The sequence below is a fragment of the Phaseolus vulgaris genome, chromosome 3 (assembly GCF_000499845.2).
Source record: "Phaseolus vulgaris cultivar G19833 chromosome 3, P. vulgaris v2.0, whole genome shotgun sequence".
In the NCBI taxonomy this organism is placed as follows: Eukaryota; Viridiplantae; Streptophyta; class Magnoliopsida; order Fabales; family Fabaceae; genus Phaseolus; species Phaseolus vulgaris.
In genome coordinates, this window is record NC_023757.2 from 46472739 (window position 1) to 46495175 (window position 22437).

General features: G+C 27.0%; 1 protein-coding gene across 1 annotated transcript; it reads left to right on the forward strand.

Annotated features, from left to right (window-relative positions):
- The first annotated feature begins 9656 nt into the window (after nucleotides 1-9656).
- On the forward strand, nucleotides 9657-11353 carry LOC137808193 (probable xyloglucan endotransglucosylase/hydrolase protein 7). Its single transcript, XM_068609177.1, has 4 exons — nucleotides 9657-10119; nucleotides 10210-10310; nucleotides 10406-10602; nucleotides 10680-11353. Exons 1-4 carry the CDS (start codon nucleotides 9936-9938, stop codon nucleotides 11068-11070), a joined length of 873 nt encoding a protein of 290 aa, XP_068465278.1. The 5' UTR covers nucleotides 9657-9935; the 3' UTR covers nucleotides 11071-11353.
- Nucleotides 11354-22437: the final 11084 nt, after the last annotated feature.

Below are 22437 nucleotides of genomic sequence, written 5' to 3' on the forward strand. Positions count from 1 at the left end.
TTTGTTCAATTTAGATAACAGAGATTAGGTTGTTGTTGATTGACCTAAATTTGATTTTTTTTTATAAAATTCATACTATATGACATCACATAAATCAAAAAAGAAAACAAAAGAATAAGGTACTAAATCAAACCCATGTGAAAAAAAACTTTCATAAATAATCTAAACAAGTACATTCGAGTTTAAATCGAAAAAAAATAAAAAATCATCTAATGTACGTAACTCTTATAAAGACGATAAAAAGAAAAAATTCAATCCTAAAAATTTAATCAAATTAACCATCGTTTGCGAATGTCAAACCATTATTTTTTTTTAGATTACCTATTTTAAAAATCTTTTACTTTTAAAATGAAATATATAATATTTTGTTCTCATCACATCAGCACCATCATCACCCAAAATGGATTATTTTAGAATTGTCAATTTAAAGTTATTATTTATTATTAATATTTGTATATTAATATATAATAATAATAATATTATTATTATTTACTATTATTATTATTATTTATTTTTATTACTATTTGTTATTATTATTAATTTTTAAAAAATTAATATTATTTATTTATTTTATTACTATTTATTATTATTATTATTATTATTATTATTAAAATTAATATAAATATTTTAATGCAAGAGGAAATCGAACCCAATTTACATCATGACTATGTAAACTCCAATCGTTATCCATTCAATTCACGAAAACCAGTTGATCTGAAAGTTTTAGAGATTAAAATTCATTTGAAAAATTGATTTCAAAGTTGACGATTTAGAAAAAAAAAATTAGAATCAGAGTTCATATGTTGCTTCAGTATATGTGTAAACTATTATTTACAGTTTAAGTTTAAAACTTCTGTTAAACCTATATACTTTTAAAATACAAATAAAAAATTACAATTTATGGTATGCATAAAAAAATATTTGCAACCAGGTCCTTCCTAATAATAACTACTAATAAGAAAAAAGATAATTACTAAAATGACACTACAAGTGAGTATAGGTGGCTGTTACTGTATAGGAGCTGGAAAACATATCTTGGTGGTGAACATGCGCTGAAGGAATTATCAAGTTGTAAATAAATCCGCTATTTAATTCTATCAGCAAAGTTCATGAACTTGAGCTTTTGCTAGCATGTTGAGAAAAAATGGGGTTTATATGCATCGAAAAATGAGGTGGTTGCCACACGCACGTCAAGTTAAGATAAAAACGACAAAGTTTCATTGTTCTGCAGCTGTTTTATAAAAGCTGAAGGAATTATCAAGTTATATCCATTCGCTTTTGGACAACATCATTCAATGTAATCACATTAAGCTGCTAGTTAATAATTATCATGGTATACATCAAAGGGTTGAGAACCTTAATGAACAATAACATGTGCTGTGTGTACGTCTACATCGGAGTCGAAAGCAAATGGGAGGATCCATTCAACTGCAACAAGAGATGAACTGTAACTCAGCTTCTGGAAATTTGTCCAGCTCCTTCAATTATTATTTTTTGTGTGATGCCACTTCCAAAGCCATCTCCGTCAATATAGGGTCTCATCTTACAAGTCATAATCTTTCTGTGTACTGCTTTTTTTAGGTTACGGTCTCTTCTATCTCTGTGTGTAAATGGGGAAAAAATCCTGCTACAAAAACTATTTGAGTTATATATGTTAATGAACTTAACCTTTACTTGTCCCATCACAATCTATTTATATTAATTGGATATGGAACTTTGCCGGTAAGTGTCTTCCTCAGACTCAATCTTCTTGTTAACACATATTTACAATTTGCTTAACAAGTTAATCTCTGATTAAATTCTAATTTTGAAGAAATGTTGTTTAAACAATTCATGTTAATAGTCAACTTAATTTATGATTCAAGTGATATAGATGTGGGTTGCCATCGGACTCACATGGTCAAGAGACTTAGAAACCAAATATTAGGCTTATCAAGTTTGAGTGTTCAAAAAATGTAAAGGTACGCCTTATAGACCGAGGTACCAAAATCTATTTAATAGGTTAATAGTTTTGCGCATTAAGAGAAAAAGATAATTGGAAAGCTTAATCTATGAAGAAGATATGGGAATTTTGTTCCAATATGAATGAATGAAGATCAAATTTATAGCCAAAACAGTGAGGTGAGAGTCAGGTCGCATAATTGATCGGGAAACTACAGTAAAATGAACTTTACAGCTAAGCTAAGGATGTACTCAAACTTATTAATCACAATTCGTACTTTGTTTATTGCATTAGTTCATCTAATTTAGACCAAAATTAAAGGATTAATTTTTTTTATGTATTATAATATGAAATTGATTTTTATAATTTTAATTTTAAATCATTTAAATACTTGCAGTATGAAATAAATGGTTGAGATAAATACTTCGATACAATATTTCTATATTTCTATACAATAAATACTTGCATGTGTGAAGTTCGAACTAGGAAAAAAATAAATTACTTACTATACAGAATATAAAAGACAAACATAATTAACCCAAAATTAAACAAAGGTTAGTATTTTTTTCCCCTTTTTCTTTAAACTTCTCTTCTTTAAACAATGTAAACCAAGATGTAGTTTTATTGAAATATAAAGAATAAATATATGTTGTATTTTAAATAAATAAAAAGTCCAAAAGTTAAAGATTTTACTGAAACCGCTTAAAAAATCATCTTTCATCCTATGTTTGTTTCCACCACAGAAATACAGCAAGCGGAAAAAGTAAAAAAATGAAATGCTAAAATATGAAAAGTGAAACAAATTTTATAAATTTTGTACATACCATATTCAGTGGCACTATTTTTTATAAAATATTTATTACATAAGTACCTCATTTCTAGATATTTTAAGGACCATATATATTATTAAATTAAAAATGTGGTATATCTTTACATTTATAAAATGGGAAAAATTAAATTTCATCACTTTTATCAAATTTTATATTATATCAACAATTTTATATATAAAAAAGCAAGCTTTTCAATTTATTCGTTAAATTATAATCTCATATAATCATGATTATTTATATTAAAAATTTAACAATAATAATAAGAGTATTGAGTTATTTCTATTTTTATATTTAAAAAGTTTATATTAAATTAATTTTATAGTTTAATATATTTAAGAAAAGTTATATCATATAAATAAAACATTAAATTATTTATATTAAAATAATTTTTTGAATGTATAATTTATGTAAAAAGAATTTTTAATTTAAGCATGAATTTTATGATACAATAAAATATATGAAGCAGTATAATATTTAGTCAAGTTCAGGCTTTTTGGAGGTGAGTAAGATAGTGAAAGCTGGGTAGTGGAAACAAACTTTAAGCTGGCAATTAGCAGGATAAAGAATAGTGATTCTGAAATGGATAAGATTGTTCTTTGGAATATGATTGGAGCTAAGAGCCCAACCACTCCAAGATGCTGACATTTTCATTATGCATTTTCAGAAGGTTGAAGTATCATCACTGACTCTATGTGCAATCAAATCTGCTTAGAGAAACCAATTTTTTTGTCGGTGCTAAACTCCAGCAGATTCTAATTAATACCCATCGAAATAAACGTTAAATCTGTACCAAACCAAAAGTTGTGCATTATTTCAAATTCATAACTTTGTTATGTCCTAAATCAAAAACAAACTATTGTCGTCATCTCTACTTTTTTTAATAATGCGATTAGAGGTTGTTATTTATTGCACACAATCAATAAGTAGTCTAAATGGAAACAAAGAAAGAAAAAAATAAAAAAAAAAAAATATATATATATATATATATATTAAAAGATAACTTTACATTAATAATTGATTAGTTAAGAATTGGTTCGGCAAGTACTTCACATCCACTTCGGTATTTACTAAATTCCCAAGAAAATAAAAAAGAGAAAAAGATCTAAAGTTATAATATTATTTATGGCTTAAGATAGTAAAATATCTCCCGTTTTAATATTTAAAATTATGTAATATTATTGAATAAAAAATTTAAAATTTTAAAGAATTTGCAATGATTATTCTTTCCTCAATTTTATCTAGAAAAGATATTTATAAAAAATGAAGGTTGACGAAACTCATACTATAAGAATAAGAAAAGATTCTTGTAATCCTAAGAAATTTTTAATCTTGTATTTATGAAGAAGAACATTGTTTATGTTCGAGAAAAACCTAAAAAAATGTTTATTATTTTGTTTCTATTTTAGGATATCACCCTCTTTTATTTAGCAACCTAGTGGTCTTTTGATCACTCTTCTTTGTAATCTAAGTCTTAGTCAAGAGTAATTACCTTTGAAAGAATATTCAAGGTGAGTCGAGTGATTGTTTTACAAAGAATACACAATATTTGTTAGGAGTGGATGAATTTCAAAGAATACTCAGTCTTAAACCAATAATAACTACGTTACAATTAGTACTTGTGTTTAATAAGAATGGTTGAGATTAAATAATACTTGCTTTGTGACTCGCGTGGTCAATTTATTTTAGTAGAACTTTGATTTGTTAATTAGGAACTCGACATATTGTGGATTATAAGACAAATCAATATAAAAATATCTTGTATAAATTTTTATCTTTTATATTTTTATATTAATTCAATGACCTATATTTTTATTAGTCTAATTCTAAATCCACTACATCTAACTTGAGAGCAATGTATTATTACCACAAACCAAAACAATTCAATCATATACAAATTCAACTTCATAATTAACAATATAAGTTTTATTTTAAATCAATTATCTGTATCATAGGTTATCATATTCTCAAATTATATAAAAAATTTCAAATAAACTGAAATGAAGTAAAATTTATCAATTCCTTTTACCTTTGTCTCAGTGCTCCTCGAGGAAAGAATCCAAGGACTGAGCAAAGATAGAAAAGTTCTAACTTAATTACTTCTTGAAAACTTCATTCACAAATAACACATACTACACATCTAAACTATTTGATCAATTTAGCTCAAATCTCATATACAAATAAAGAAAAATAACAGAAATGTATGGAAAATAAAACTTTTTTTATGAGAAAATCTGATCGACTTATATTATCCTAAACTAGGTTGTATTCTAAATCTTATAGCTAAAGAAAAGCTGAAAAATGATCTACGAATTTTAGAAACAAGTTAAAAAAACGTAAATTTTTTTAGAAAGAATATGAAATTTATATAATAAAATATTAAATAATTAAAATTTATATATTAAATATAACTTAGATTTTTTTATATTAAATATAACTTAGATTTTTATATTATTATTTTAAAAGTCATTTTTACTAAACATAAAAATTGGTCTTATGTCTAAATGTTTTATACTTTTTTATTTCTTAATTTCATATAATTTTTATACCTTGTCGTGGTGATATTTTATCAAAAAGTGAAATTTGTTTCAAGTAAAATTTTGTTTAGTATAAAATATTTCATTGCTTTACTTGTTACGTCTTTTTATAAAAAGACACACGAAATTTTAAAATAAAAAATTTACATATTAATGTTAAGACTACAATATAGAATACCTATTACATTATTCTTTTATGTTTAAGTTAAGTATTACATTAATATATTACACGAATCATATTTTATTTTCTTCTCTAAACTATCAACATTTGAAAATTTGTTTTAGCTGTCAGAGACAGAGAAAATTACGAGAACATTTTTATATTGAAATTTAGTAAAAAAAATTAAAAATTGATTAACTTTTTGGTTAAATTGAAATTTATATTCATATTATTATAAAAATGTTATATTATTATTCCTTTTCGCTCATCTACAAAAAACCTCTTCGTTTTTTTTTTAATAAATTTCAGCATCTAAACTTTTCAATTTTCACACATTTTACCGATACACTGGAATTTAAGTGAAATGATGATGTATGAGAAAAACTGTAATATAAATTAAAATAATATTAAAACCATATCGTTTTGAAAATATTAGTAAGAAAAATATGTTATTTTTGAACCTTTTTATTGACACGTCATTCCTTTATTATCAATATATTATTATAAAAGTATGTCAAAATTAAGATTTTTGATGGTAAAATTGTAAAAAAAAACATGATGATAAAATTTGCCCAATAGTGATAATTAAGTAATAAATGTGACATTAAACCTTCTTTAACATGTTTCAGTACAAACTTTAAATACTTAAATATTATTGCTATGTAATTAACTTTTTAAAAATAAAAGTACGTATTATTAATTGTAGTCCAAACAGAACGGTTTTTTTTCCACTTTCTAAAATAAGAAAAAATAATAATCATTTGATATTTTTAAAAATAAAATAAAAAATCTAAATTTGAAAAGTATTACTTATTTATGGTTTAGGGTTTAGTATTTGTGAAGTACGATTTTATTTTATATATTAAATTTAAGTCGTAATTTATATATATGATTTCAATTATATTAAATTTTATAAAAATTGTGTACTTTATAAAAAAATATCAAATAAAATTACATGTTTGTCTATTTCAAAAGTTATCAAATGATATTAGATCTTTTGGTGAAAAAAACTAAACAGTGACAAGTAGTGCCATAGTTGTTTGGGATTTGTTCTTCAAGGGCTTTATTAGATTCTTAAAATTAATCATAAAAAAATACAATAGTTGTAAATGTCTTTTAGGAGCATAAGATTTTTTTTATAAGCTTATTTACAAAAATAATAAAATAAAATTAGCCCTTAATTTGTAGGTACCCAAACCCAACTATTGAGTAGTAGTAAGTTGTGGCCTGGTTGGACTAATGAGTGGGTCCAAACGTAGGAGGTAGGTTCCAGTGGAACCTGTTCGTGATCAATCGACTACTCTAAGCTGTCCACACCGTATAGATTAACACATAAATAGATGAAACAATAATGAATTAATGGCTGACCTCGCCTCAATAAAGATGCCAGTGGAGCTCATAAGTAACACTGTTAGGCCTGTCACCACTAATGAACAATTAAAGTCATACCAGACCTATTTATCAACTTATAATCAATTCTTAAATCTTCACTCGTTGTAATAACTTATTTTAGATTCATGTAACACCCTTTTAATGCTCTATTCTACATAAATCTGAAAATCAAATATCTGATATGTAAAAATAAAATTATATATCATGTTACATTAATTTTTTTTATCAACAATAAAAAATTAATAAATATGAGTAACTTTATAAGTGGTTCAACCCTTATACATAATGACAACCTTAATCACTCTCAATAGACATACTTCTATGTATGGCTATACAAGACACTCATAACTTAATCCAAAGAAAGTCATCTAACATATTAAGTAAATATCTCATAAGATCATCTTAATACAAATCATCAAGTCTATGCACAAATCAGAAAAGGAAAAAAAACACAGACTGTGACTTGGATGAAACCCAAGACCAAGTCTTTAATTGGACCAACGGAAAAGCCTCTAGTACATCTACTACTCCCCTTTAAAGATAACCCTATTTTTGTACCTTCAGACCTCATTAATTATTGTGATTTAAATCCTTCCCCAAACCTCATCCACTGAAGTTGGCACATTGTTTATCCTAAACTGGAAAAAGTTTAACAATGAAACATTATGAAACACACAATGCACACCCAACCATACATAACAATGGTTCCACAATAACCAAACAAATATGCACTCGAAGAACAAATGGATATTAGTCTCTTTCTCCACCCCACACAGACTGCAAGTAGAACTTGCAATCGTAATCCCGCGCCTTAACTAAAATGAATCCTTTGAGTGTATGATTGTGAGTTTGTTAAGAACATTGAAAAAGCACTTGCATTTTTAAAATAATAAAATATTTTAATTTTCTTCATGTGCTCAAATACGAAGATATGAATTGAAATTTTTCAAAAGCACATTTGCAACCTGATAGTTTGATAAAACCTGAAGAGGGAAAGTACATCAAATAATGTAAAGATGTGTATAGCTACCATAAACCTCTGAAGATAGAAGAATACTGTCTTCAAAGACTCGTACTGTCGGGTCTTATGAACTAAAAATTCCTAATATTATAAGACCTTTTCAGGACATATACTATGCCTAATTAGAGGAAGAAAAAATGCATTTCTTTAAGGTGAAGTTTGACTTTTCTTTTGCTCTTTCTCCCCTGGTAATATGGTTGTTTTGATTGTGTTTTTTACACTTTTTTGACTTTTATTTCCATACAATCAAGTTTCTTCTGTTTTAAAAATTAGAAAACTTTTACTATCTGGTTTATTTTACATTCAAGGTAAATTCTCAAATTCCATTTTCACTCAAATCATTTCTATTAAATTTATTAAATACTTTTATATAAGTTTATCTGCTAAAACATCAAAGTTTAAGGCATCAAAGACATCAAATTTCACCTAAAATTGAAAAAAAAACACCATACTTTATTCATCATATAAACAACAAATTTAATAATAATGTTATTTTTGTTAAAAGCTTTTACATATGGTTAACCATCTAGATATCGTAGTTACCATGATTTATTCAACAAACATTTAATCTTTTTTTATCAACATTGTTTAACATGTATGTAATTAATTAGTATCGTAAAAAATTAACTGAAACCATCGTTAAAATTTACTCATCATTTTATAAAGATTAAAAAACATTTTTTAAATTAATTTATATAATTGTAAATTAGTTTCAAACAAGTTCTAAAAGCGTACCTTATTTGGATGGATTTAAAAAAAAAATATTCATACATATTTTTTCAAATTTATAACATGTGTAAATGATTTTAAATTTAGCAGCGAAAAATATTATTTGATTACATATGTGTGTTTAGATTTTATTTTATTATGAACAAATTTATAAATACAATTTTAATTAAAAAAAATCCTCATGTTTTCAAATTAAACATATGTTATTGATTTAGTTAAAGTGTTCGAGCGCAAGGGTAGCAGTAATTAACACAAATAAATGAAGTAATAAAAATAAATAAAAGCTGTACCTTGTGACTTTTGTTCGTAGTTAAAGGGGATTTAAATGCAGAAGTTTGTATATAGTTGACGGATTTACATCTTAAAAGTTCAATGTTATAAGGTTTTACACTTCTATAAAAATATCAAAATCACTGGGAAATAATTATGCCTTTTTATATGTGACAAAATTTTAATTATCCAATCTATATGCATAAATAAATTTATAATCTCTTGAAAATACCAATCCTTTACTCAAATTTCAGAATCTAAACAAAATCTTTTACCTCTTAGATAGAATGTATTTGCATCCAAGTAATTAAGATGTATGCACAATTGTTTTAGATAGATACAAATGATTATGTTATTTGAGATTATAAATAAGATATACATAATCAACTAAAGAAATAACAATTTAAAAAGTTACATATCTCAGAATTTTCCAAGAGGAAACAAACCTTTAATTATGTTTAGTTAGAAACAAATAGTTATGTTTAGTTAACGAACCTTATTTTTTTGATGGAAAATATATTAAAGAGCTATAAACCTTTGGGAAAGCTAACACAAAGGGTGAAGCCTTGTGGGATAAGAAGTAAAAGCAGGAAGTACGTAAAAGTATACGTTTGGGTGAAGTTAATGAAGCTGTGTAGATAGTGCATTTTGAGTTTGTAATATCCTTGAACAGGAAGGAAGATAAGTTGGAAGGTAGGGGAAATATAAGAAGAAAGAAAATAGATGAATGTGTCCATCCACACATTAATACATTAATGGTGTTCATGGAATTTATCATACAGAGATGTATGTGTGTGTGTGTATGGTGGTGAGAAGGTGATTAAGGACGGAGAGGAGGATTAAAGGCGCCAAACAAGAACAGAAACTGTTGGTAGGGCCTAATGACGGCAAGCCATGAGCTGTATGGAAAGCTAAGGCCTGTATGGTTTGACACATTTCATTTCAATGCAACTCTTCTTAATTCCCTACCTTTGCTTTCCAATATAAATATCACACTCCCTCCATCTTCCATTTCACAACACAAATTTTCTTCCACATAAACATACCTATATCATCCATGACCACCTTTTACCATTTTACAAATGCTCGTGTCCTTTTCCTATGGGTTCTCGTATCTGCTGTGTGTGTTTGGGGTCGACCAGCCACTTTTGTGCAGGACTTTCGTGTCGCCTGGGCTGACTCCCATATCACGCAAATTGATCAAGGCAGGGCAATCCAACTCAAACTTGACCAAAACTCTGGTACTACCATATATAACTTCTCCAGAACGACTCTTCTATACTACATTAGAAGTATGATAATTAATAATTAATACCCTTTTTTTTCAACAGGATGTGGGTTTGCTTCCAAGGCGAAGTACATGTTTGGGCGTGTTAGCATGAAGATCAAACTCGTCCCGGGAGACTCTGCTGGCACAGTCACTGCATTTTATGTGAGTTAAAATTTTCGTGCCAAGCATGTTTCTATGCTTGGAAATGTCTAATAGCCCAAACTGGAACACTGACATCATGTTATGGTTTGTGGCAGTTGAACTCTGACACGGACAATGTTCGCGACGAGCTTGATTTCGAGTTCTTGGGGAACCGTACTGGACAGCCTTACACAGTTCAAACAAATGTCTTTGCTCACGGAAAGGGTGACAGAGAACAGAGGGTTAACCTCTGGTTTGACCCTTCCGCGGACTTCCACACTTACTCAATTATGTGGAACCACCGCCATATTGTGTAAGTATATACACACATCCCAAAACCCGTGATAACTAAACTCAATTTATTAAAAATATTGAAAATGTTACGTGCAGATTCTACGTAGATGATTTTCCAATCAGAGTGTACAAGAACAACGAGAGGAGGGGGGTTCCGTACCCAAAGATGCAGGCGATGGGAGTGTATTCGACACTGTGGGAAGCAGATGACTGGGCGACGAGGGGTGGTTTGGAGAAAATCGATTGGAGCAAAGCACCATTCTACGCTTACTACAAGGACTTTGACATTGAAGGGTGCGCAGTGCCAGGACCAGCTAACTGTGCCTCCAACCCAAGAAACTGGTGGGAGGGGGCTGAATATCAAGCTCTCAACGCCATTGAAGCTAGAAGGTACAGGTGGGTTCGAATGAACCATGTTATCTATGATTACTGTAGAGATAAGTCAAGGTACCCACTCACCCCACCAGAGTGCCTTGCTGGCATTTAATTCACTGGCTCACAATTCACAACATTCCTGCTTCGTTTATACGTACATCTTATGTTTCTCACTTTATTTTACGTTGTTTTTCTTCAGTTCTTATATATGTACACATACCAAATTCTTATTCTTGGGTCCAAGCCTGTGTTCCAATCCCATCAGGCATGGGTTCAGGCCAAACCTCCTCAGACCCTATTTCTTTGTATTTTAGTGCGCGCATATTGTTTGTGATGTAAAGCTTTGTACCCATTATTGTCATGATGAAATGAAACTTTTTATTATTATTTTTTTATATTTTCTCTGTTAGCAAATCTCAATTTATGTGGAATAAACTCTTCCTCTGTTTCTGGATACGCAAAAAAACAAGAAAAATGGTGGCTCCAAGCTGGTCTTATTGGCTTCGATATGTCGCCAGTTGTTTTATAATTTATTAATGTCATATCAATAAATCCGACTCATATGATCCCTTTAACCAATGGTCCGCTGATAAAGTCTTTCTTTAATAACTATTTATAAAACTGTGATATTAAGTGCTGCTCTCATCATCCATCTCTCTCAGTGTGCTTGCATAAGAATTGTGATATAACTGTGATTGTTATAAGGCTAAAATAATTGTTGATAAGGAGGTTAGATTGCCTTAATGTAGCGTTAAGTAACAATCAATTTGTAACCACACGTGCAATTCCAGGTCCCGGGCATATATATATAGGTCTCACTCAACTATAATGATCAATGGAACCAGTACATGTGACAAGATGAAAACAAGCAAGGATTAGGAGAAATTCATAAATATTGTAATGTCTAGAAATTAAACTTAGAAAAACATAGCTTAATTAAAATGTATTGATAATGTGTCCACTAAATTGTTTTGTTGTTGTTTCTTTTCCAATTTGTTAAGTAGGGACAGACAATTATCAACATAAAACGCAGAATAAGAAGTTAGTTCCACAACGAAGAAAGCACTGAACGTGATTAGTTTCATACACACTTATATGTATATATTTTTTTTTTTGTAACTGTCACGTATCTCTGGTGTTCTTTTGTTTTTAGTTAACTTTCAATTGCAAACTCCTTTTTTGGAAATTATGCGAAAGTAATGCCTTTTCAAAATGTTAACTTTTTATATTTATTTTGCTTTTGCGGTTAAAATGTTTACTAAATATTATTTTTATACTCTTTATTGAAAATGAAATTTTGTAAATCTACTTTTCATCCTTAAGCGCATGATTTTATTATCTTAACCATTTTTATAAATTATGGAATTTTTTATTTTTATCTTTTATTAAGAAGGTATTAATAATTATATATAATAAACAAATTATATTTCTGTTATTAAGATATTTTTACATTATAATTTTTATTAAATACTAGCGGAAACACAAGCGTGATTGCACCTATGTATCCATATTTTTTTTTTTACTCAACTTTTACGATGATAAAAATTTAATATACATATAGAAATAATTTTGGATGCGTCGAAATTGAAAAGCAAAAAATAACATGTAAAAGAAAAATGATGAATTGATTAAACAATCTCTTTTTCTTCTTCTCCAGTTTGAGTTTCTCTTATTCTTCAAGTTTTTTCTCTTCTTCCATTGGTAGTTTTGGGATCGAAGAGTGATGATGATATTCATGTTAAAGTTATGATTGACTTGATTGTAGATAAAAAAAAAATAATATAATGGTTTTACGAAAAAATATGGTTGCTTGAAATGGAGTAAAGAGAGTGATTGGAAATGTTATTTTATTTTATGAGATTTTGTATGAAAACGTATGAGTATGTTTTTTTTTTCTCTTTTGTCTTAAAATAAAATAAGGAATTAAGAGAAGAGTGAAGGAGTTAGTTATGTATAAAAACTGTACATTAATTTAAAAAATTTAAAAATAATTTTAATTTTTTAAATAATTCATATGAAATGACAAAGTATTGTATTTAACTAATAGTATGAGCTATATTAATTTAGCTAATAGTATGAGATATATTAACTAAGAGTAGAATCGAAAAACATTTGTGGACGAAAAAAACGATTATAATGGGAATTTCTTTTACATACAGGTATAAATTTTATTTTTTTTTATTTTTTTTATCAGCATGTTATTCAAAGATATTGATTTATAAATTTATAAAAAAGATTATATTATTTATAAATTTGATTTGATTTATTACCAATCATTATACTCAAAGATATTGATAAACAAAAAAAGTATTCCCTTTTTTATTTTTTAAATGCTTTTATGTTTTTTTTTATCAGCAAAGAATAAATAAAATAAAATGAGACACTTCATGGGTGTCTCAACCCTTATACAAAACTCCAAAACAGGTTTCCTAGAACCCTACCAACTAAGGATCCAACAAACGTTGTACTACCTATCAAGCTAAAATCCCATACAAAGGTAAATAAACCCAACAAATACAGTTATATCACCCTACCAGAGAGGTCACACCCTCAAACAAGAACATACCTCCAACAACTAAACAAGGTCTTTGCCATCAAGCTGGAGGGCCTTACCCAAGAGACAAACACAACAAACCAATACAATACACACCATTCAACACCTAAGTCATAACTATGAACCGACTAAGTTGTACCAAAAACTCAATTGCTAACAATGACAACAATGACAGACCGATCATTTCGCTATATACACTATTTATTCGATTATTTTTTAACTACTTTATCAAATAATGTTATCAAACACTTAAACTTGACAACTTTTAGTTATCAATTAACTTTTAGTTATTTTGGTCAAACATGGTCTAAATAAGTTCAAATTAATTTAAAATTATTTTCCAAATATATTAATAAATATTTTTATATGATAAATTAATTATAAAAATCTAATTAATTTAAATTACCTATAATAAGTTTGTTTATGTATTATCTCGCTGTATAAATAAAATATTGGAAAAGTGCATAATATTTTTTAAAATATACTTTAAATGTTATGCTAATTATAGTGTTAATGAGAAAAATCTTACTTTCAAGAACTATTAAATATTGCATTATCTTTTTATTTGGGCACATTGACTGCAAATTTTGAACACCTTCATATGTTTTTCTGGCACTCTCATACAAAACATGCAAATATTTTTTTATTTTTCTTGTGTCACCTCCATATTTTGGATTATATAATTAAGAATGATATTCTGAATTATATAATCTGGAAGTTTGGATTTGATAATAGCTTCTGAATTATGTAATCTGAAGACACATTTGAAAAAAGGTTTTCGAATTACATAATCTGAAAGTTAGAAAAAAACTTTTGGATTATGTAATCCGAAAATTAATCATGTATATGAAGAAAGACTTTCAGATTATGTAATCCGAAAGCTAATTATGAATTTAAAAAATAACTATCAAATTACGTAATCTGAAATATTACATAGAAATATTTTTAAAATTACGAAAAATTTATGAAGTGGAAGAAGAACATGGAAGTACAAAAAGAAACAGTCCAAATTTTGTTTATTCAAAATGTAATTGGGTTGCCTTGAACCCATTTCAAAACAAACAGAATAGTATAGGACCAGCTCTTTTTATTTATTTATTTATATATATATGAACAATTAGATTTATCTTTTTTTTTTCTCTGTATTTTGCTTTCGTTTTATGTGTTCTGTTCTTTCTGGGCAACGATCAATTTGTACATCGTCATCTACTGTTTTATTAGGAAGCGTTGCATTTTTTGTTGCTACTGTTTAATAATAGGCAAATTTTTCCTCCACTCAATATTTTTGAACTTGTACCCTACATATTTTTTAATTTCCAAAAATCCTCTTTATTTCGGGAATGAAAATCTGAAATTGGAAAAATATATTCTAGAACGCAAATCCAGAATAGATTGTTGTGTTCTGGAAATTAAAATTTGGAATAAAATTCAAAAATAAAATTTTTATTAAGGATGGAATTGTAAAAAATACATTTTGGAAAAAAAGAAATCCAGAAATATATTATGGAAAAGGGCTCTATAATATATTTTTATCGGTAACTCCTTTTTATTTAAGTACATTTTTGTTATTTCACATAAAGATCGAATGTAGGCTCAAATTTAATAAGGTGCAAAAAGTAATTGCTTTCCTATTATTAGGCTTGGCCCATCGGTTTTCTCCTATTTGGGTTTGAGAAATGACTATTATAAAATGGAAATCTGGATGGTGAATTCTAATAAAATAACAAATAAAAAAATAGTTTTTTATGTATATGTACAAATATTTGTTTTTTTTATATTGAGTACAAGACAATATAGAAATACTAGTGAAATAAATTATTAAAATCAAATACTTGTAATCTAGTTAAAAATATCAAAATAAAAATCAATAAAAAAATATGAATTGGATGTGCGTTTACCATTGTTATAATATTTTAATTTGTATGCAACATAAGTTTCCACAACTATAACAATAATTACGATGATGTTGCTAATATTTTGATAGAGAAGAAATTGATTGAATATGACTTTTTTTTATTCATAAAAAATTATATATAAGTTGTGATAATTTAATGGGTAAAAAGTTATCTTTAAGATAAAAACATAACAAATAAAAGTTAAAATTAAATATTGTATAAAGTGGGCTTGAATATGACATTTTCTTTCAATTTTATTTATAAGACACACGAATTGTGATAATTTTAAAAATTCTAAAATTGTGATAAATATAAAAATGGTCAGCAAAATATTTCACAAAAACTATATAATTTTGATTTTACATTATATTAAGGAAGGGTTTTTTTATTGATGATTATATTCTTAAGAATATGAAAGGGTAAAATTTTATTTTCATGTTTATTAGAAGGTTTTAAAAAATGATGGACATCTTTTTTATTTGATAAAAGTTACATTTTCATTTATTACAAATTTTATTCTTCTATTAAGAGGGTGAAAATTTGGAATGTTATTTTCTAACTCTATTACAACTTCCATTTTATATTTATTTTTGACAATTAACTATTTTTAAATTTTTAAAATATCAAAATTTAACCAGACACAATTTTAAATATGCTAAAAAATAACATTTTAATTATAATACTTCAAGAAAATGATTCTTGGTAATAACGAAAAAAAGGTCCTAATAGATAAGTACAGGTATATAACTACTTTTCTTTTAAACACACACAAATAGTAAAGTTTAATAATTTCTAAAAACAATAAAAAAATAAAACTCTCATTTTTGTTGTAAGTATTTATTAATTATTTAATGATAATAGCTACTAATAATTTTTTAATTTATTAGAAGAAACTTTTTAATACTCATTATATTGGTACAAAGTATATTTATCATATAAATTTAATCAATAAATTTGACTAATATTTTTAATTGGGGTTTTCTTTTCCAATGTATTAGAATTAATCTTTGTCGTGATTAATCAATTTTAAAACAAGAGGTAAATTCGCCCTCTTAGATGAAAAGATTTCTTTTAAAAGGGTGATGACGATAAGTTTTCTTCTAAAATGGTGGTGATGAAACGCTTTATTTTAAAAGTGTGACTTTACCTCATAGTCGTCTTCTTATACCAAACATTTTATTGTAAGAAGATTATTTTATCAAATAGTCTTCCTCTTAAAGAAATTTAATTTAAAAAATTATCATCGCATCTTGAAGGACAACGCCTAACGATAACAACTTTTTAAATGTAATATGAAATAAGTTTTTTTTCACTAATGAAAATAGTATTTTCAAATATAAAAAAAAATATATTGAATCAACTATAAGAAAAATGAGGACTTTGATTAAGATTTAGAATAATTCTTAATTTATACATTTTTTTCTCATCAATGGTGTAATCTATTATTAAAACATAAAACTAATCAGTCTATAAACTTACATAAAAAGTAAAAAATTTAACTATTTAATTTGTTTGTAAATTTTTTCTTTCTCTGATTACTTTAAAATCGTATCTCTGGTATAAATAATCCCGTCCGTAAAGTATTAATTACATAAATTTATAACTTTTTATTATTTAAAGTTCATATAAAGATTAAAAGGGATATTTTCAAACTGAAATTAAATAATATTCATCAGTATTTATTAATAAGAGAAACTTTAAATGCAAAATAAAAAGAAAACTCAAATATTTTAGGTTTTTCTTGTTTTTCAAGAAAAAAATTTAAAAATAGTATATTATTAAATATTTTTTAATTAAATTAGTTAAGATTCGTTTTTTTATCAATTTTTGCATATTCTACCAGTTTTTTTATTCATTTTTCTTCGTCTTCATACCAATTTTATAGTTTTTATAAATTGATCAATCTAATCCAATTTTTAATATATATATTATAAATTCTCTTTCTACCTCTTACCTCTATATCTTCTCTGCATCTTCATATTGTAAAAAGTTAATTTTAATATTTTTCAAATTTTTAAATAACCTTAAAAGGAATATAATTTCACATTTTTAAAATAACCTTAGTTGTACTCGACACCTTATACTTTTTTACTAGCTGCACACCTTCCTTCGATCGGTAACACTTTCATTTTTTAACAGCTGCAACGTTTGAGAGAGGGTTTTATCATTGAACATGTATATGAGTGAGTTGACGAAAAAATTTGTTGTATTTAACTTTCTCCAAGATTTTTATTTTAGTTAGTTTTATACTCCATTTTTGCAACTTATTTTCTTTTAAGTTTAACGAAAACAGAGTCATTAGTAAAACACTACAAAACTTATTTCAACTACCAATATTCATCACCAACTACTATAAACAATCACTATCACTTGAAAATAGGAAATAGAACATTAGACTCTCTATTATACTTTTTGTTATAATTAAAAAAAAATGGAGGTGAAGCGAATGTATGAGAATTTGCCTATATATTTAACAAAACTTTTTCACAATTCTAATTAGTGTTTTTGTCGGGCGATGTTATCTATTATTTGGTTCCCATTATCCAAATTTTGTATACAAATTTTGGGCCAATCACGTGCAAGCATTTGGGTTATAACTGGGCAGGGTCGTGAGTTAGGTTAGAATATGAAGAAATGAAGAATAATTCTGCACCAATGACCAGTCCTTATCACCGTAACACAACATCGCATATGTGATCTGTCCTCCGAGCTCCCTCAAAAATGGTGATTAATCTAATCTAGGACCTAACATTTATGACTCGACTCAACTCCACCTTTGCTGAAAAGAATAGGTTCAGAGCTGTTAAACATGATTAGGGTAAAAGATAATGATACTTATTATATTCTTATGCGCTTTGTAAAACTATCCATTCTAATGGAATGGAAATAATATTTATGATGATAATGGTGATAAGGACCAAAGTTTTGGGCCACAGAAGCTGCGAGAATTAATACTGACAGTTACCTTAAAATCATCGCAGATATGATTCATGATACCATGAAGAGATACCGATACGCTAAATATTTTGTATTCTTATTTGGGGCATGACACGTGACGCGTGACTGCTACACTTCCTCAAATCTCTGCGACATTGGAGACTAAAGTTGAGAGAGTTGTATGCATGCGTGTTTGTTTATCTACCTAAATTGGTGTCTACTTGTGGCAAGAGCATCCATTTGGACTCTAAGCTTGAATGCAAGGACAACGATTTTTTATTTGAATGGAATTATTGGCCAATCTCTTTGTGTTGTGCAAGTAGAATGTACGTACATCTGTACACCGTAACATGTCACGCAACTATGCTATAGTTGCCATCTGGAGATGCTGAATTTGATGACCACCCAAACCCAAACCCCATTTACTTTCTCCAACACACTTGGATTGCAGCTCATTAGTCCAACAACACTACCCTTTCTAACCAAACCCTTCCATCACTGTTGAGTGGACTAATGAAAGGGAATCTAAACAAAATTAATCTGTTTATAAACTCCTTTCAGAATTCACTATGTCTTCCTTCTTCTTATCACCTTCAATGTCCTCCTCTACTCATTATCACAAACATATTTTACTGCCAAATAGTACAAACAAAACAGTACAAGTCATCACTGCATATATTTTTTTAATTCATTGTTTGATGACAGGTTAAAGCCCATAATTTTGTTTTCGACACGGCAGAACTTTCTGTACCCCTATTTTGTTGTGCATTGTTTATTTTGTCTGCTTGCAATAATTTGTTTTAAAAAATAATTGGACTTAATCATCGGTCTTTTATCATTTGAGAGCTAAAGATTCATATTTTAAAGTATTATATTTAAGTTTTTTGCGCACAACTTGGATTGTTTTAAAAAATAAAATACAACATTTTCTTTTTGTTCTGGTTTGTTTATTTCATTTTTTAGTCAATTGGAGCGACAATTCAAACAAGCTAAGCACATCAAATTTTAGTGTTAAAAGAAGACCGTTATGTGTTTGTCTACCATGGTCAGAGTCCTTATAATCGATAATTTTGTAATTTATAACTATTATTAATAAAAACGATTTTATTTTGTAATATTTTTAGTATACATAATTTATTATTAATTTATCATTTTTAATACAATTTATTTTATTATTTTATCTTTTAGATTTTGTAACTACTTTTTAAACTTAATTAACTACTTATAATAACAAAATTACCTATAATATGAGATTCAACAGGCCGACTGACATAAATAATGATGAAACTAATCAATGACTCAGTATTGGTTAATCTGCTTTTATTATGCTCAATAATGACAAAGGGCCCACAATAATTATATAAATAAGCACAGATCCCAAAGGATCAGGTACGTACGCGATCATCTAGTACTAAACACTGAGTACTAAGTGTCAAAGTTTGACTTAAGTGTCGGAGCGTCTTTTGCATGTACCATCTCAGCTCGAAGATCACGGAGACGAGGAGTGGAAGGGCGCGAAAGTTGCAGGAGTTCATTCGAGAGAAAAGAGCGAGGTGCAAACCAACTGATCGAGAAGTGATTCAATAGTTCTTTTGGTTCTAACACGGTTCGAGAACAATTGGCGCTCATCGTGGAATCGAGAATTTTTTTTTATTTTTTTTTAAATATAATTTTAAATTATAATAAATAAATAAATAAAAATGAGTTAATAATTCAAATGAAAATGAGATGGAATATAACAGTTAACGAAGTAAAATTAACCAAAATAATGAGAGAATAACGGGTCAGTCAAGTGAATATAATCTACTTTACATTCTCTAATAATTCTTCATCTCTTAACACACCAATATATTCATTTTATAGTTTTTAATGCTTTAGTAAATGACTAAATGAGAATAATAAAAATTTAACTGATCAAAAGCATGAAATATAAAGTAATTATAATCTCAACAGGGCAAAATAAACAAGGGATAATTAATAATAGATTTGAATAAATACAAAATGAATTTAGTTATTAGAAACCTGTTTCTATCGTTCTTACCTTTTGCATTTGACTTACATTTTCAATTACGAAATTCAGTTGCAACTTTTTTTCTATTTTTGTTTATCTTTCTTTTGAAGTGGAGCTTCCCTGTGTAGCATACAAATACCTGTTGTTCAATTATTCTATTTTATCTCTCTTATATGTTAATATGGAAGAAGTTTTTTAAGTAAACTCAGGAGAGAAAGCTAAATAACGCAAGAGACGAATTTGGGTTTCTTATTTGATTATGTTAACATAATTAATTATGTATAGTTCTGTATATCTTGTCATCACCATATTTTAATCAGTAATATAACGGTAACCTTTTTCTACACTATACGAAATTGTAGCAGCGTACATTTATTTTGTGTTTGCAATGCGTAAAACACAAGAGGAAAACATGTATGTATCTGATGTAATGGAGTTGATTACATCATGAATTTAGCATAATTAAAGTAACAGGTGTGGTGGTTGAGTTGAGGAAAACATTGATGATATAATTAATGGATGATAATGTGACAATTACTGGTATATAATTTGTATTTAAGAATTGGGTGAAGTTGGAATTGGAAAGAATAAAGTATAGGGTCGTAATTAATCCGATGATTGAGTTGAGTGTTTAGAAAGGAAAAATATAATATTGGGAAGTGAGTTAAGATGATTAGAGGAAAGGCATAGTGGTTTCCACCAATGATGACAAAATAATAAAAACCAAAGATTATGGTTGAAATGAACACCATTTAAAGGCCGACAAAGAAGCGAGCATAAGACATATGTCTTTGGCTTATCTAGGAGTATTACGTGTGCGCACACGTATAATATAAAACACAAAATCATACCATCACAAGACCTCAACTAAACTTCCAAGACTTTTTCACAAAGATGTTGTGATTCTGAATCCACCCATCAAACCACATATCCCTCTTTATTACTCTTTTTTACTTTTCAAATATGGATCCACTTCCTATCATACATGCATCTTTCGCTTTCAATGCCCTTTTTCTCTTTAACTCACATTATACTTCTCATTTTTTTTTCCTTTTAACATCTTTTTTTTTATATATATATTTGTTACAATTTTTCAGTTTCATTCCTATCAATACATGTTTAGTTGTTTATTAGATGTTTCTTGGTTATTCTTTATTAAGTTACTGTTATAACTAAGAGGCAATATTATCTCTTTTATTAAGAATTGCAGTCATAATTTTCAATCTCATATTATCATTTACTTTCTTAATTAATTATTATTTAATACTAGTCGATTTATTATATTATTCAACTTATATTTTCTAGATTATATATTTATTTTGGTTTGATTGCGATAAAATATCTCTATAATTATGGGTGATAAATATTTTCGAATTTATTTGTTGATAATTATATTTTAATTGTTGTAATTAGTCTTGATATAACATCTCTATTTTTAAATAACTATATTAATTATTTCATCTTTATTTTATAAAAAAGTTAGAAAATCTTGCATTTTAACTCTTCTGATTAACTTATATATTTCATATTCTATTTATATAAAATCTGAATATTGAAAAATTAATCAAATTTATTTTAAGAAATATTATGATTAAATAAAATAAAATAAGAAGAAAAATAGAATAAATAATTAAAATAAATAATTACAAAAATATAATATTTAATTATTTAAAAAATAACCTTCTAATAGATAAGAAAGAAAAAAAAAGGATCAGATAAATATAAATAGATAAGGAATTTCATTAAATGTACATTAGTTAAAATAAAATAAAATATTGGCTTATAAATAAGTGGAATGGAAGAGAAAATAAAGGAAATATAATATAAGAGAAAAAATAACCAAAATTTTAATTTTATTGCAATCTTCTTACAAGTTTTCAAAGGTAAATTTCTTCATATTCATGCTCCTTATTCACAATGTTGATTTGTTAGAGATTTTTTCCTGGTATTGGACGTTTAATCCCCGTGTTCAACTCTTTTTAGAGTTAAAGGATCTTATGAATTCGAGATTTGATTATTGTAAGAGAAGCTCAAACAATTGGATATTATTTTAGACACCTTTATCCTTCTAAAACTAAAATA